Source organism: Mobula birostris, chromosome 1, assembly GCF_030028105.1.
Source record: "Mobula birostris isolate sMobBir1 chromosome 1, sMobBir1.hap1, whole genome shotgun sequence".
Taxonomy (NCBI): domain Eukaryota; kingdom Metazoa; phylum Chordata; class Chondrichthyes; order Myliobatiformes; family Myliobatidae; genus Mobula; species Mobula birostris.
In genome coordinates this window covers 56,378,703-56,394,168 of record NC_092370.1, presented here as the reverse complement: position 1 = coordinate 56,394,168, position 15,466 = coordinate 56,378,703, and the positions used below count along the sequence as shown (strand labels likewise).

Genomic DNA, 15,466 nt, shown 5'->3' with positions numbered 1-15,466 from the left:
CAGCGTATTGGCTCTTCTCTTGTCCGTTGGCAACCCTACCCCCCCCCCCCCCCCCCCCCGTCAATATGAAACCGGTCCGCAGTACAAAAAAGGTTGGGGACCCCTGACATACTACCCCCCCCTCCCAGTTTCACCTATCACATACTACCCCCCTCCCAGTTTCACCTATCACATACTACCCCCCCTCCCGGTTTCACCTATCACATGCTACCCCCCTCCCGGTTTCACCTATCACATACTACCCCCCCTCCCAGTTTCACCTATCACATACTACCCCCCTCCCAGTTTCACCTATCACATGCTACCCCCCTCCCGGTTTCACCTATCACATACTACCCCCCCCTCCCGGTTTCACCTATCACATACTACCCTCCCTCCCGGTTTCACCTATCACATACTACCACCCCCCCGCCTTCCTGGTTTCACCTACCACATACTACCTCCCACCCCCCATTTCACCTATCACATACTACCTCACCTTCCAGTTTCACCTATCACATACTACCTTGCACTTCTTCCTCCCCTCACCTATCACATACTACCTTGCACTTCTTCCTCCCCCTCTCCCACCATCTTACTCTGACCTCTCATCTCTTTTTCCAGACCTAATGAAGGGTTTCAGCCCAAAGTGTTGGCTGTTTACACTTTCCTATCTACGCTGACTGTCCTGCTGAGTTCCTCCAGCATTTTGTGTGTATTACGATTCACCTGGCTGGCCGGTGGATTAGGGTGTACTCTGTATTACGATTCACCTGGCTGACTGGTGGATAAGGGTGTACTCTGTATTAGGATACAGACATTTCTACAAGGGCAAGATGAAAAGACTTGGTTTAAGCAAATGGAACATGCTGGGACAGCACCGCTGATCCTTCACACCAAACCTTTGAGCTTCTGAAACTTTAAAAAAAGGGAAAACAATTTAGCAAAAGGCCCCAAACCCTCCAGATGAAGGATCTCGGCCCGAAACGTCGACTCTTTATTTCTTTCCATAGATGCTGCCTGACCTGCTGAGTTTTGCTGACGTTACTCTGGATTTCCAGCAGCTACAGTTTCATGTTTCCAAAACACTCCTTCTTGCTTTGCCCCGCCCATCTGTGACGCTGACAGGAACTTCCCTGTTGATTGCCGGAAGTATTTTCCCCATCAGTCCGAAATCCGCAGCAAGGTATTTTAAAGGGATTAGAAAGATGAAGATTAATAAAACGGCGAGGTTTCAGGAGGTAAAAGGAACGGACGAAAGGGGATGGGCGGCGGCGGTTGCGTGAACAACGAAAATCCGGTTCCTAGATGAGGTTCAGGGTGACATAGCGTCTCCGGGTTTCAGGCCCCGGTAATGGGGCAGCTGGTTTTCACCGCTGATGGGTCAGAGGGTTGTCTGCCTTACTGACCACCCCGCACTCCAACCGTCTGTGCCATTGATGTGGCGGGAGGGGTGTGTTCTGCATTACGGACTCCTACTTAGCTGGGTGGGGCAGGGGGGTTATTCCTATTACTCGCAGGAGTTGTCTACAATGTCTCTGGCGAGAAACGCCAGTGTTGATGCAATTGCCCCTTCTATCCTTGGAGGAAAAGCACTTGTGCCCGCTAACTGAGGCTTGCGGTCACTGAGGGGGATGAAAGCCGAGGCTTGCAGTCACTGAGGGGGATGAAAGCCGAAGCTTGCGGTCACTGAGGGGGATGAAAGCCGAGGCTTGCAGTCACTGAGGGGGATGAAAGCCGAAGCTTGCGGTCACTGAGGGGGATGAAAGCCGAAGCTTGCGGTCACTGAGGGGGATGAAAGCCGAAGCTTGCGGTCACTGAGGGGGATGAAAACTGGGCAAGAGTTGAATTGGTTTGTGTACGATGCTAGTCCTGATCATGTTTGACTCCTTTATGTTGCAGGTGTTGAAATGATTTATTAGGTACATCGAGTAAGTCTAGTTCGATAGGATTATATGATTGTCGAGACCCAGGATGCCAGCAGGTAAAGACTGGAGTAACCTATGCAAGAGAAAAAAATATTTATACACTTCTCCATAGTCTCTTGTGAAACTTTATTTGTGAGTGATAAATGGTTGGTCTGTGATGCTTTAGTAGAAAGACACTTTGCAAGCCAGGCTTGCAATCTTCTGTTATCTTATGAACTGTGCTAATCCTGTTGAAAGTTAATAAGTGTTTTTAAAAAAAATATAGTTTGTAATATTTGCTTTTAAGTAGATGAGAGAATTTGTTGTTGCTCCTTTCCTGTATAAGTTGATGTGGCTGGTTAACTTTATTCAAGATTGTTGGGAGAAAAGTGGGTTTTGTAGAATCAGATTCAGCAAAATGTTTAGTTTTTATTTGTGATAGCATTCTTTGATTTTTAAAAAATGTGCTATTATTGTAAGTATTTTTGTGACTGTTTTAAACTTATCTTTAAAATAGTCACTTGTAGTTTAAGTTATATGAAATGAAGTTGCTTTGTATTGTACATGTAAAGATATGATAAGGAGTAGCAGCCTGGTAGATATTTCATAAGTAGAAGTTTATATGTTGTTGTTTTTAAAAGTGATATGCCCCTCTTACCATGTTTGTCATAACTTAATATTTTAAAATGGTTTAAACTTACCTTGACATACTACTAGGACATATTAGTTGTGTAAATATGTAGGGACATGAGAAAGCAGATGCTGTAATCAGAAACAAACAAAAAAAACTGCCAGAGGAACTGCATCTGTGGAAGCAGAGAGACTGCAGGAGTTTTGTGTTGAGACGATTTACAGATTCAAAGATTCAAAAGATTCAAAGATTCAAAAAATTCAAAGATTCAAAAAACTTTATTGTCATTCTAATTTTGCAGGGCAGAATGAGACAGCGTTTCCCAGGAGCAGTGCAATCATAACATAACAAACGCAGCACTAAATAATAAACATAACAATAAATAGTAAAACACAACAGCCACATGTCAGTTAAAATCAAGTTATAAGTGCCCAGTGCAAGTTAAAAGTGTCCAAAGCAGAGTCAGGTAGAGCAGCTGTTTAGCAGTCTGACTGCCTGTGGGAGGAAGCTGTTCAGTAGCCTTGTGGTTTTAGTTTTGATGCTCCTGTAACATTTGTCTGCTAGCAGAAGAAGATGCTGCCTGACCTGAGTTTCTCCAGCTAGTTGTTTCTTTTATATGAGTTTGACATTTTCTGTTATTTGATACTATAGTCATGTATATGATGCTAATACTTCCACCACCCTCTTCTCATTATTACCATCAGGAAGGAGGTACAGGTGCCAGAAGGTGCACACACAGGAGTTCAGGAACAGCTTCTTCCCCTCTGCCATCTGATTTCTAAATGGACTTTGAACCCAGAACACTACCTCAATACTTTTTTTACGTTTTCTGTTTTTGCACTACTTATTTTAACTATTTAAGATGCAGAGTTACAATTACTGTAATTCCTTTTTTTCCATACTTTATCATATTGCATTGTACTGCCACAAATTTAACAATATGTCAGTGGTATTAAACCGGATTCTGATTCAGAGCATTTTCAAAATTAGTTACAATAGTATGTTTGGTGCTTAACCTAAAATTTAATCTAGGATAAAATAACCAGCCTGTATAAATTTTGTAGGATTTATTACTATGCAATCAAAGAATACACTTCAAAAAGATAATTCTTGCTTCAAAGGAAAAATAACTTTCAATTATTTTAGGATTCTGGTTGTTCTGTAATTGTCTTCTTGCTTTATTTTGGCCTGATTAATTTAGAATGTGATTTAGTTTTATGAATTGATGTTTCATTACAAATTTTAAAGCAAATGTGTTCATTTTTCAGGATGTGGGCATTCCTGAGTAGTTATTATCCATCAAGAAGGCAGAAAGCTACCTTCTTTTGAAGGTGTTACAAAAATGTTCTTGGGTGGGAAGATCTACGTTTTTGACCCATCAATTATAAAGGAACATTGGGAAGCTGTGCAACATGGAAGGAAGCCTGCAAAATGCTGGTACTCCTGTGCACCTACTGCCTCTGTTCTCCATAATGGAGAAGGCCAAATTAGAGGATAGTGTTGAAATATCCACACAAGTAATTGCTGTGCACTTTGTTGTCCACAACAGTCTCTGGGTTCCAGTGTTGAAGGAATGAAGCTGGTGGATGGGATGGCATTCAAGTGAGCTGGTTTGCCATTTCATTGCCTTCCTTCCTGGTTAATGCCATGCTGATCTAAGCAGGAGGAAAGCATCATGCAATTGGCATGTGAGAAAATGAGTTATTTGCTGCAGTTTACCAAGCTTCTAATCTGATCTTGTAGTCACACTATTTAAATGGTTTTTCAGTTGTTTTTTTTTTAAGAACTTAGTGATGAGAGGAATCTTCTCTGCTTTTATGATGAGAAGGTCATTGCTGAACATGGTTGAGCTAATGACACTGTGCTGAAGAACACCTACATTGATATGCAGATAGTATGATTGTCTTCCATCAACTACATCATTTTCCTTTGTGTGAAAGATGACTCCAACAATTAGTAATAGGCAAATCATTTGTACTAAGCTGCTTGATGTCACATTTCAGCAATTGCTGACAATGTCAAAAGCAGACACTGATTCCCTGAATTTCAGCTCTTTGGTCCACATTGGTCCAAGTTGGTGATTGTATCTGGAACAGAGAGGATGTTGCACAACCCAAATGGGGGCATCGGTGGACATGTTATTGAAAGCACTGTTGATGATACCCTCCATTACTTTGAAGATTAAAAGCAGCCTGGTTAGTTGCCTGCCTTTTTGTTGGCTTTGTGGAACAATCTATGTTCCGTGCTTATTCTGGTATCTGTCCCCCACTTTTCCTTCGCTACATCGACGACTGCATTGGCGCTGCTTCCTGCACGCATGCTGAGCTCGTTGACTTTATTAACTTTGCCTCCAACTTTCACCCTGCCCTCAAGTTTACCTGGTCCATTTCCGACACGGCCCTCCCATTTCTAGATCTTTCTGTCTCTGTCTCTGGAGACAGCTTATCCACTGATGTTTACTATAAGCCTACTGACTCTCACAGCTATCTGGACTATTCCTCTTCTCACCCTGTCTCTTGCAAAAATGCCATCCCCTTCTCACAATTCCTCCGTCTCCACCGCATCTGCTCTCAGGATGAGGCTTTTCATTCCAGGATGAGGGAGATGTCCTCCTTTTTTAAAGAAAGGGGCTTCCCTTCCTCCACTATCAACTCTGCTCTCAAACGCATCTCCCTCATTTCACGCACATCTGCTCTCACTCCATCCTCCCGCCACCCCACTAGGAGTAGGGTTCCCCTGGTCCTCACCTACCACCCCACCAGCCTCCGGGTCCAACATATTATTCTCCGTAATTTCCGCCACCTCCAACGGGATCCCACCACTAAGCACATCTTTCCCTCCCTCTCTCCCCCTCTGCTTTCCGCAAGGATCGCTCCCTACGCGACTTCCTTGTCCATTCGTCCCCCCCATCCCTCCCCACTGATCTCCCTCCTGGCACTTATCCTTGTAAGCGGAACAAGTGCTACACATGCCCTAATACTTCCTCCCTTACCACCATTCAGGGCCTCAGACAGTCCTTCTAGGTGAGGCGACACTTTACTTCTGATTCGGCTGGGGTGATATACTGCGTCCGGTGCTCCCGATGTGGCCTTCTATATATTGGCGAGACCCAACGCAGACTGGGAGACCGCTTTGCTGAACACCTACACTCTGTCCACCAGAGAAAGCAGGATCTCCCAGTGGCCAAACATTTTAATTCGACATCCCATTCCCATTCTGACATGTCTATCCACGGCCTCCTCTACTGTAAAGATGAAGCCACACTCAGGTTGGAGGAACAACACCTTATATTCCGTCTGGGTAGCCTCCAACCTGATGGCATGAACATCGACTTCTCTAACTTCTGCTAATGCCCCACCTCCCCTTCGTACCCCATCCGTTATTTATTTTTATACACACATTCTTTCTCTCACTCTCCTTTTTCTCCCTCTGTCCCTCTGACTATACCCCTTGCCATCCTCTGGGTCCCCCCCCCCCCCCCGTCTTTCTCCCTGGGCCTCCTGTCCCATGATCCTCTCATATCCCCTTTGCCAATCACCTGTCCAGTTCTTGGCTCCATCCTTCCCCCTCCTGTCTTCTCCTATCATTTTGGACCTCCTCCTCCCCCTCCCACTTTCAAATCTCTTACTAACTCTTCCTTCAGTTAGTCCTGACGAAGGGTCTCGGCCTGAAACGTCGACTATACCTCTTCCTAGAGATGCTGCCTGGCCTGCTGCGTTCACCAGCAACTTTGATGTGTGTTGCTTGAATTTCCAGCATCTGCAGAATTCCTGTTGTCTGGTTAGTTGGTAATTAGCTGTGTTCTGACCCTGATTTTTGTGAACAAGCCATTTGTGGATATATATTTCTGAAAGATGCTACTTTTGTGACAATAAGACAGAGCAGAATTAGGCCATTTGGCCCAACAAGTCTGCTCTTCCATTTGACCATGGCCGATCCATTTCCCTCTCAACTCCATTCTGCCATTTCCCTGTAACCTTTTGTGCTCTGACTAATCAAAAATATATCAACTTCCCCCTTAAATACACCCAATGATCTGGCCTCCACAGCTGCTTGTGGCAATAAATTCCACACTCACCACCCTCTGACTAAAGAAATTGCTCCTTATCTCCACTATGAGGTTATGCTTCTGAATTCCAGTGAGTACAGGCCCAGATCCATCAAACACTCCTAATATGATCAGCCTTTCATTCCTGGGATCATTCTTTTGAACCTCCTTGAACTCAGTCCAATGTCAGCACATCCTTTCTTAGATAAGGGGCCCGGAACACTTCAAATGAGGCCTCAACGATGGCCTCTAAAGCATCAGGATTATATCCGTGTTTTTATATTCTATTCCTCTTGAAATTAATACTAACATTGTCTTTACCTTCCTCACTACCAATTCGACCTGCAAATTAACTTTTAGGGAATCTTGCATAAGGGTTCCCAAGTCCCTTTGCACCCCAGAGTTTAGAATTTTCTCTGATCAGTCTACACTATACGTCCCAACCTTGTATTCTGTCTTCCAGCTCTTCACCCATTCTCCTAATCTGTCCAAGTCCTCTGTAACCTCTCTGCTTGCTCAGCACTACCTGCCCCTCCACCCTTCTTTGTATCGTCTGCAAATTTGGTCACAACGCCATCAATTACGTCATGCAAATCATTGACATACAATGTAAAAGATGCGGTCCCAACACCAACCCCTATGCCAATCAGCCAATGCTTTAGCCATGCTAGTATCTTTCCTGTAATACCATGGACTCTGATCTTGCTAAGCAGCCTCATGTGGCACCTTGTCAAAGGCCTTCTATAAATCCAAGTACACAACATCTTGCTTGGTATTTCTGCAAAGAATTCCAATAGATTTTTCAGGCAAGATTTTCCCTTCAGGAAACCATGCTGGCTTTGGCTTATTTATCATCAGACTCCAAGTACCCTGAAGCCTCATACTTAATAATGGATTCCAACAACTTTCCAACCAGGCCAGGCTATCTGGATTATAATTTCCTTTCTTCTGCCTTCCTCCTTGTTTGAAGAGTAGAGTGACATTTGCAATTTTCCAGTCCTCTAGAACCGTGCTAGAATCTATTGATTCTTGAAAGATCATTGCTAATGCCGCCACAATCTCTTCAGCTACCTTTTTTAGAACATTGGGTTGTAGTCCATCTGGTTCAGTTGATGAATCTATCTTCAGATCTTTTACCTTCCCAAGCACCTTTTCCCTGGTAATAGCAACTGCATTCACTTCTGCTCCTGACACTCTTGAACCTCCAGCATACTGCTAGTATCATCCACTGTGAAGACTGATGCAAAATACATTCAGTTCATTTGTCATTTACTTGTCCCCCATTACTACCTCTCCAGCATCATTTTCCAGCAGTCCAAGATCTACTCTCTCCTTTCTTTTACTCTTTATATATCTGGAAAAAAAAACACTAGTGATATCCTGATATTATTGGCTAGCTTACTTTCAGATTTCATCTTTTTCCTCCTTATGGGTTTTTTAGTTCTTTCCTTGCGGTTTTTAAAAGCTTCGCAATCTTCTAACTTTCTACTAATTTTTGCTCTATTATATGACTTGCTTATTTGTTGGCTTTGACTTCCCTTGTAGTCCACAGTTGCATCATCCTACCTTTACAATACTACTGTTTTGCAATGTTTCTATCCTGTGCCTTCCAAATTACACTCAGAAACTCCACCTATTGCTGCTCTGCTGTCATCCCTGCTATTATTCCCTTCCATTCAACTTCGGCCAGCTCCTCTCTCGTGCCTCTGTAATTCCCCTTACTCTACAGTAATTCTGATACATTTGATTTTAGCTTCTCCCTCTCAAATTGCAGGGTGAATTCTGTGATCACTGTCTTCCAAGGGTTCCTTTACCTTAAGCTCCCTAATCAAATCCAGTTCATTACACGACACTCAATCCAGAATAGATGATCCCCTTGTGGGCTCAATCACAAACTGTTCTGAAAAGCCAACTTAGACATTCTACAAATTCTCTCTTGGGATGCAAATCAGCATGAACCCAATTTTCTGAATCTTCCTGCATGTGATAATTAGAAGTCAGGGAATAGATGGATCGTTAATTTGGCACTTAAGGCTGAACATTGTTGCTAACGTTTCAGCTTTGCCTTAGCAAGATGGTGATGCCTTAAAAAGATGGCATCCATCATTAAGGACCAACATTCCCTAGGATGTGTCTAGGGAACACATCCCTAGACACATCCTAGGTTGTACTGTAGCCTGAAGACATACTCAATGTGTTAAAGGACAGCTTTTTCCATTTCGCTGTCAGATTTCTGAACGGACAATGAACCAGTGTATACTACCCCACTATTTTTTGCTATCTTTTTGCACCAATTGCTTAATTTTTTAATTGCATATTGCACTGTTCGGCTGCTGGAAAACAAAAAAATTCACGACCTATGCTAATGGTATTAAATCTGATTTTGAGCCTGTGATTGCTATTCATGTAGATGGGGATGTTCTGGAAGCCATGGTAACCACCACCATTCAAAGCTATGCAAATTCAGGTCAAAATGAATGGTGGTTAGCTTTGATGATCAATAAGATAATCCTCCAGATTTAAAAAAAAGTGAACAGGGTCTCTTGAGAATTTTTTGGAGTGAGATTGTGGGAACAGTTACTTGTAGAGAGTAAGTACCAGATTTTAAGAAGTGAGCGGAGCCTGTGAGAACTTTCTGCAGAGCACTGGATCATTTGGGTTACTAGGCACTTTGAAAGGGCCAATAAAAGTGAGGTTTAAGTAGAGTGGCCACTGTGTAAGTGGGACAGTTCAGTGAGAAACTGAGGCTTTTGTTCAGATGTTTCTACAAGAGAGGTAGAGGCTAGGCTGAAGTTGCTGTTAAGTTTCTCTTTCTTTCTTTGCGCCTAGCTAGAGCAGTGAGAATGGATGATCAGAGATAGCGCCCTGTAAGAATTGCATCGTTACAGACCATGTTAGGGAACTGGAGCTGGATGACTCTTTTAGGAGAAGGGGGAGGTCACAGGGAGGTGGTCGTACATAAGTTGCAGGAGGCAGTTAGTTATTTTAGTGCATGAACTTCAAGAACAAGGCTGATTAACTTGGAGCATAGATCAGAACATGGAGCTGCAACCATTTTGGCAATTACAGAGACTTGGCTGGAACAAGGGCAGGGAGAGCTACTGAAGACTCGGGTTTAGATTCTTCAAAAGGGATAGGGAGGGAGGTAAAAGAGGTGGGAGAGTGGCATTACTGATCATGGATAGTATCGGAACTGCAGAAAGGGGAGGTATGTCCTGGAGGGATTGTCTACTGAATGTGTGAGTGGAATTCCGAAAGAAGAAGGGAGCAATCACTCTTTTCGGACTATTCTATAGACTCCTGGTAGCAACAGAGACATAGAGGAGCAGATAGTGTGGCAGATTTTGTAGAAGTACAAAAATAACAGGGTTGCTGTCATGGTTGACTTTAACTTCCCTAATATTGATCAGTATCTCATTAATGCAAAAGATTTAGATGAGGCAGAATTTGGTAGGTGTGTCCAGGAAGGACTCATAATTCAATATGCAGATGGGCTGACTGGAGGAAAGGTTCTGGGCACTGGATCTGATTCTAGGCAATGAACCTAGTCAGGTGACAGATCTCTTGGTAGGTGAGCATTTTGGAGATGGTGACCACACTCAGTGACTTTTACCATAGCTTTGGACAGAGAGAGAGGAGCAGACAGCATGGGGAAAGTATTTAATTGGGACAGGGGGAATTAGGAGGCAAGTTGGGATCAGATATACCCATGGAAATACACAGCAGAAATGCGGAGGTTGTTCAGGGAGCGTTTGCAGAGAGTTTTGGATAGTTTTGTCTCATTGTGGCAGGGAAACGATGGTAGGGTGAAGAAACTATGGTTTACAAGAGATGTGGAGCATCTAGTCAAGAGGAAGAAAACTTATGTAAGGTTTAGCAAAGAAGACAAGGCTCTAGATTGTTACAAGGTATCCAGGAAGCAGCCTTGGAGTGGACTTGATTCTCTAGATGTTCCTCCGTGCTTCTCATGGCTGTCTCCATCATATCAGAATTGTGCACGGTACCCTATTTAACAAATACGATATTGTTTCACTGGACAGGCTGTGCGCGCTGTGTCGCGCCGCCATCTTAAGAATCCTTTTAAAATTTTGGCCAAACAATACTGATTTTTCTGTTAATGATGAATCTTCTAGCCAACTATAATCATTAAGTTCAATGCATTGTCTACAGTTTTGCGTACTAAATTTGACACACCACCTTCTGCCCATATCCAGACTCTTGTTAAATATGCATTGTCGTTACTGAAGAGATGACACCAGGGAACAAAGCAACTAAAGGAGATGTCCTTGACAATTTGTGAAACTACTTCTGTACTTTGTTCAAACATGATTCGCTACTATTGGAATCTGTGATCTACATTTTGATGGTGTGTTTTTGGGCCGATTGAGCGATCTGACACTTTGCTGTCTCCAAGGGAGCTCAGTGAAGTTTGGAGCAGAGTGCTGGGTCTGGAGCCCACGATCAACTCCTTTTTTCACCAAAGTGGCAAACATGATTGAAATCAACGAGGACAACAGTGGAAGGTGAGCAAGTGTTCAGCTCTGACTGCTGCCTGCGTTTGACCGGTCTCTCTCTTTTTCGAGCCCCACCCCAATTTATTCTGCTGGAGGAAGGTGGCTGGATTTGACTGGTCTCTGTCTTTTTCTCTCGCTCGATTCTGTCAGAGGATGGTGCCAAAATCTTGTTTTAATCGATGCAGCTTGAGAATTGGAGTTTATAGTTCTTATTATCATGTGTTTCTACTTTCTGGTTACTCCCTTTTCTTTTTATTGTTATTTTTGTGTGATTTTGATCAGGGCAGATGAGCTCGGCAGCCTGCAGTCAGTAAATAATACAGCACTAAATTGACCGGAACTGAACGTTCCTAGACTATTTCACTGGTTTGATATTTTATATTCTGTTTTTCGCTTGTTTTGTGTGTTTCTTTTCGGTGCGTTGGGTGTTTATTTCTTTTCTCATAGCTGTTTGTGGGAAGACTAATCTCAGGGTTGTATACTGCATACATACTTTGATATTAAGTGCACTTTGTATCTTTGAATCTATCCCTGCTGACTTGCCTAATTTGGCTCCTGGTCTTTCTAATTTACAAGATGAACAAGTTATTGTGAAGACGTGGTGGTTTTCTTCATGTACACCTTCAGCATGAAGACACTCTTGTCTCTTAAGTTGTATATCAATTAATTTCACTGTGTATTTATTTGAAGCACCTTCTGTCTTTCTTGTCTTCAGCACTGAGCAGGCCGAACACTGGAGTTACTTTGCATATGCCAGAACATAATCTGTTTTAAACTCTTTGGAGCAACACACTCTTTGGATTTCTTTCTTTTTTTCCCCATGTTGGTAAAATCCACATGAGCATGTGGTGTTCTGACTCTTGCAATTTCACATTCAAGTAATGCTTGCTGGACATTTTTAACCACAGTATTACTAATATTGTGGGTTTAAACATTATAATAGGAGTTCTTTCACAAAACTGCAGAAACTGCAACACTGGAACGCAACAAAATATATTCCTGCATTCTCATTGGCTGAGCAATAAATTGCAGTTCAATCTTTAGTAATTTAGTTATCTTCAGCTTTCCCTCCCCAGGGCATCATCCTTTGAACTCTATGAAGTAGTTACTTCAGCTTAGTCTTTCAGTCTGCTCACCTTTCTGAAATTTATTCAGGTCAATGGAAGTGTATGGCTGTTGAAGTTTACATACACGCTTCTATTATAATTTGAACTGTGCTTGACTTAGATTTATTGTGTACACCCAAGCAAATAACAAGATTTGAAATGCTAATTGGAGGATGAAACTTTTTTTGCATTCCTTCATTTAAAGTAGTCTGGTCTCATAAAATGTTACTGATGAAGCAACAATAACATGTATTCATTGGTACAGTGTTTGAATATTGTTCTTATTCGCCAAACATCAAGAGTGAACAAGATGATAGTGTGCGACAAGCTGGTCAACCATTAAGAATGATTTTTAGGTTTTGATGTAATAGGGGAAAAAATACAACATTGCTTTTGGATAGTGTTAAGCTGGGGACTTGTGTAATATTCATATAAAACAGGACCTGAGTAAATCTGCCTCTTTGTGATTTGAAGGTACCAAATCTAAAACACTGAATATTGGAAGTTAGATGGCTGTTCAGAGTTTGCCTACCTATTAGTTTGATACTTGGAACTATTATAATTTTTATCTTTCTTTTAAATCAAATAAAGCTTGTGGTGTGGCAAGTGATACAATATATAATCAAAGTAATTCTACTTCACTAAAAAGTTTCTAAATTAAAATTTTAACTATAGTAAGAATACTAAAGCTACCAAAACATTGCATTACATATCTGCTAATGATCTATTTGGTAACTGAGAATAAACCAGTTGTACTCTTACAAATTTATAAGCATTTAAAATTGGTAATTATGGATTCATTTAGTTTTCACGGTGGCAAATTAATGTGTTCATTATGTACATTACCACAATTTTTATAAAACAGCCTAGAATTTATGGTCAGTGGCAAGTTGCCTGCCAGTTCTCAGTGCTGATCTCCCTGCTGTTTGCCAGAATTGTACGAATCCCCTGATGAGAATGCCAATTATAAAGCCTAAGCAACACAGCCATTTTAATGTCACTCTATTGTACGAGATTTGCTTGTAGGGAAAAGATGTAGGAGAGCTACTGGGAGAAGTTTCAATAGATCTGACGGCTAACAAAGTGAAGCTGCCCAGCATGGAGCACATCAGAAACACTGGTGATTGCAATATTAAGAAATGTTGAAAAACTATTTAAGAATGAATTAAGTTCGTGTTAAAGTTAATGAAAATAATGGCAGAAGATAAAAGATTAGAAGTAGAATTGATGGAATTCTGCTGAAGGCACTTGGCCAGAAATGAAAAATGCATAGACTGCACTTGGTCAGCTATAGTACTTAAATGATCCAGATCGTGGCTGTGGCAAATATCTGAACCATGGATTTTGGAGTAATTCAGGATTGTAAATGAAATTGAGAGCATTTAATTAAGTTAATCTAATAGTTTTTAGTTAAAATGAATTTGGGTAATTTTTGGATTCTTGAGTGTTTTCAATTCTGTTAGGAATATTATTAACACATCCCTTGAAACTGAAGTTTTTCAGATATTTTCAAAACTGCGGCTGCCAAACCCCTGCTTAAGACAAACTTTGATAGTGAGGTCCTAGCTACTACAGACAGATATCAAATCTTCCCTTCCTGGGCAGGATTCTTGAGAAAGCAAGTTTTTACCAACTCCACAAATTTCTGAATGAGAGCAGTATTCTAGAAAAGTGTGTCAGGTTTTCTAGTAAACTGCAGCATGGAGATGGCCATTACCAAAATTGTCAGTGACCTTAGGCTCAGCACAGTCAACAGAATCTCAGTTCTAATTCTTCTAGATCCTAGTGCTGCTTTTGACAAAATCGACTATGGCATTCTCTTAGATTGCTTTGAACTGGGTTGGTCTCTTTGACAGTGCCCTTAATTGGTTTTGTTCATTTTTCTTTGTGTATGTCTTGGAGACCAATTTTCGATGAGATACAATGTACATTTTGGTGTTGCTCAGGGAAGCTGTCTTGGTTCCCTACATTTCTCCTTGTACATACTTCCTATAGGAGACATCATTAGAGAGCACAAACCTGATATCCCAATTATGCAGATGATACACAATTGTAAGGAGAGGTTCATGAAAATGGTTCCAGGGTTGAATAGCTAATCATATGAAGATGGCTGTGGGGCTGTATTCACCAGACTTCAGAAGAATGAGAGGCGACCTCACTGAACCCAGGAGAATGGTGAAAAGCCTTGATTGAGTGGATGTGGAGAAAATGTTTCCTAAGGTGGGAGTCTTAAGACCAGAGGACACAGCCTCAGAATAGAGGGGTGTCCTTTTAGAACAAAGATGAAGAGGGATTTCTTTAGCCAGAAAGTGGTGAATCTGTGGAATTCTTTGCCAAAGGTGGCTGTGGAAGCCATGCCTTTATGTATATTTAAGGCAGAAGTTGGTAGGTTCTTGAATGGTCGAGGCATGAAGGGATACAGGGAGAAGGCAGGAGATTAGGACTGAGAATAAAATTGGATCAGCCATGATGAAATGGTGGAGCAGAATCAATGGGCCAGATGGCCTAATTCTGCTCCTATATCTGTCAGTCTTGTACATTTCAGCTGAGCCTGTCTGCTCTGTCGTCTGGTATGGCTGCAATAAACAATTGGATGAGCAAATTCCCAAAACTAAATGAAATTAAAACTGAAATACTTTTGTTTTGATCCAAAGGGGAAATTTTGAGAGTGCAGAGGTTGTATGTTCCTGTCAGGATTAAAGGCAAATTGAATAGGAATAAGGAACCTTGGTTCTCAAGGGATATTGCAACTCTGATAAAGAAGAAGAGGGAGTTGTATGAAATGTATAGGAAACGGGGTAAATCAGGTGCTTGAGGAGTATAAGAAGTGCAAGAAAATACTTAAGAAAGAAATCAGGAGGGCAAAAAGACGACATGAGGTTGCCTTGGCAGTCAAAGTGAAGGATAATCCAAAGAGCTTTTACAAGTATATTAAGAGCAAAAGGATTGTAAGGGATAAAATTGGTCCTCTTGAAGATCAGAGTGGTCGGCTTTGTGCGGAACCAAAGGAAATGGGGGAGATCTTAAATAGGTTTTTTGCGTCTGTATTTACTAAGGAAGCTGGCATGAAATCTATGGAATTGAGGGAATCAAGTAGTGAGACCATGGAAACTGTACAGATTGAAAAGGAGGAGGTGCTTGCTGTCTTGAGGAAAATTAAAGTAGATAAATCCCCGGGACTTGACAGAGTGTTCCCTCGGACCTTGAAGGAGACAAGTGTTGAAATTGCAGGGGCCCTGGCAGAAATATTTAAAATGTCGCTGTCTACGGGTGAAGTGCCG

The 15,466-nt window shown here is 41.8% G+C and overlaps 1 protein-coding gene across 8 annotated transcripts in view; it reads left to right on the top strand.

The window, feature by feature from the left end:
- The first annotated feature begins 849 nt into the window (after positions 1 to 849).
- The window catches only part of LOC140196367 (protein EFR3 homolog A-like), a 170,347-nt gene continuing 155,730 nt past the window's right edge, over positions 850 to 15,466 (top strand). For 3 of the 8 annotated variants that reach the window (XR_011885695.1, XM_072255491.1, XM_072255452.1), the window contains exons 1-2: positions 850 to 1,220; positions 1,882 to 1,963. Coding sequence is in view for 2 of the 8 variants with exons in the window: in XM_072255491.1 (XP_072111592.1) it covers positions 1,954 to 1,963 (10 nt within the window). In the remaining 6 variants the exon portion in view is untranslated. Of the gene's footprint in view, positions 1,221 to 1,881; positions 1,964 to 10,779; positions 11,089 to 15,466 lie in introns of all 8 variants that reach the window. The other 5 variants (XM_072255500.1, XM_072255462.1, XM_072255473.1 and 2 more) reach the window with 4 other exon arrangements.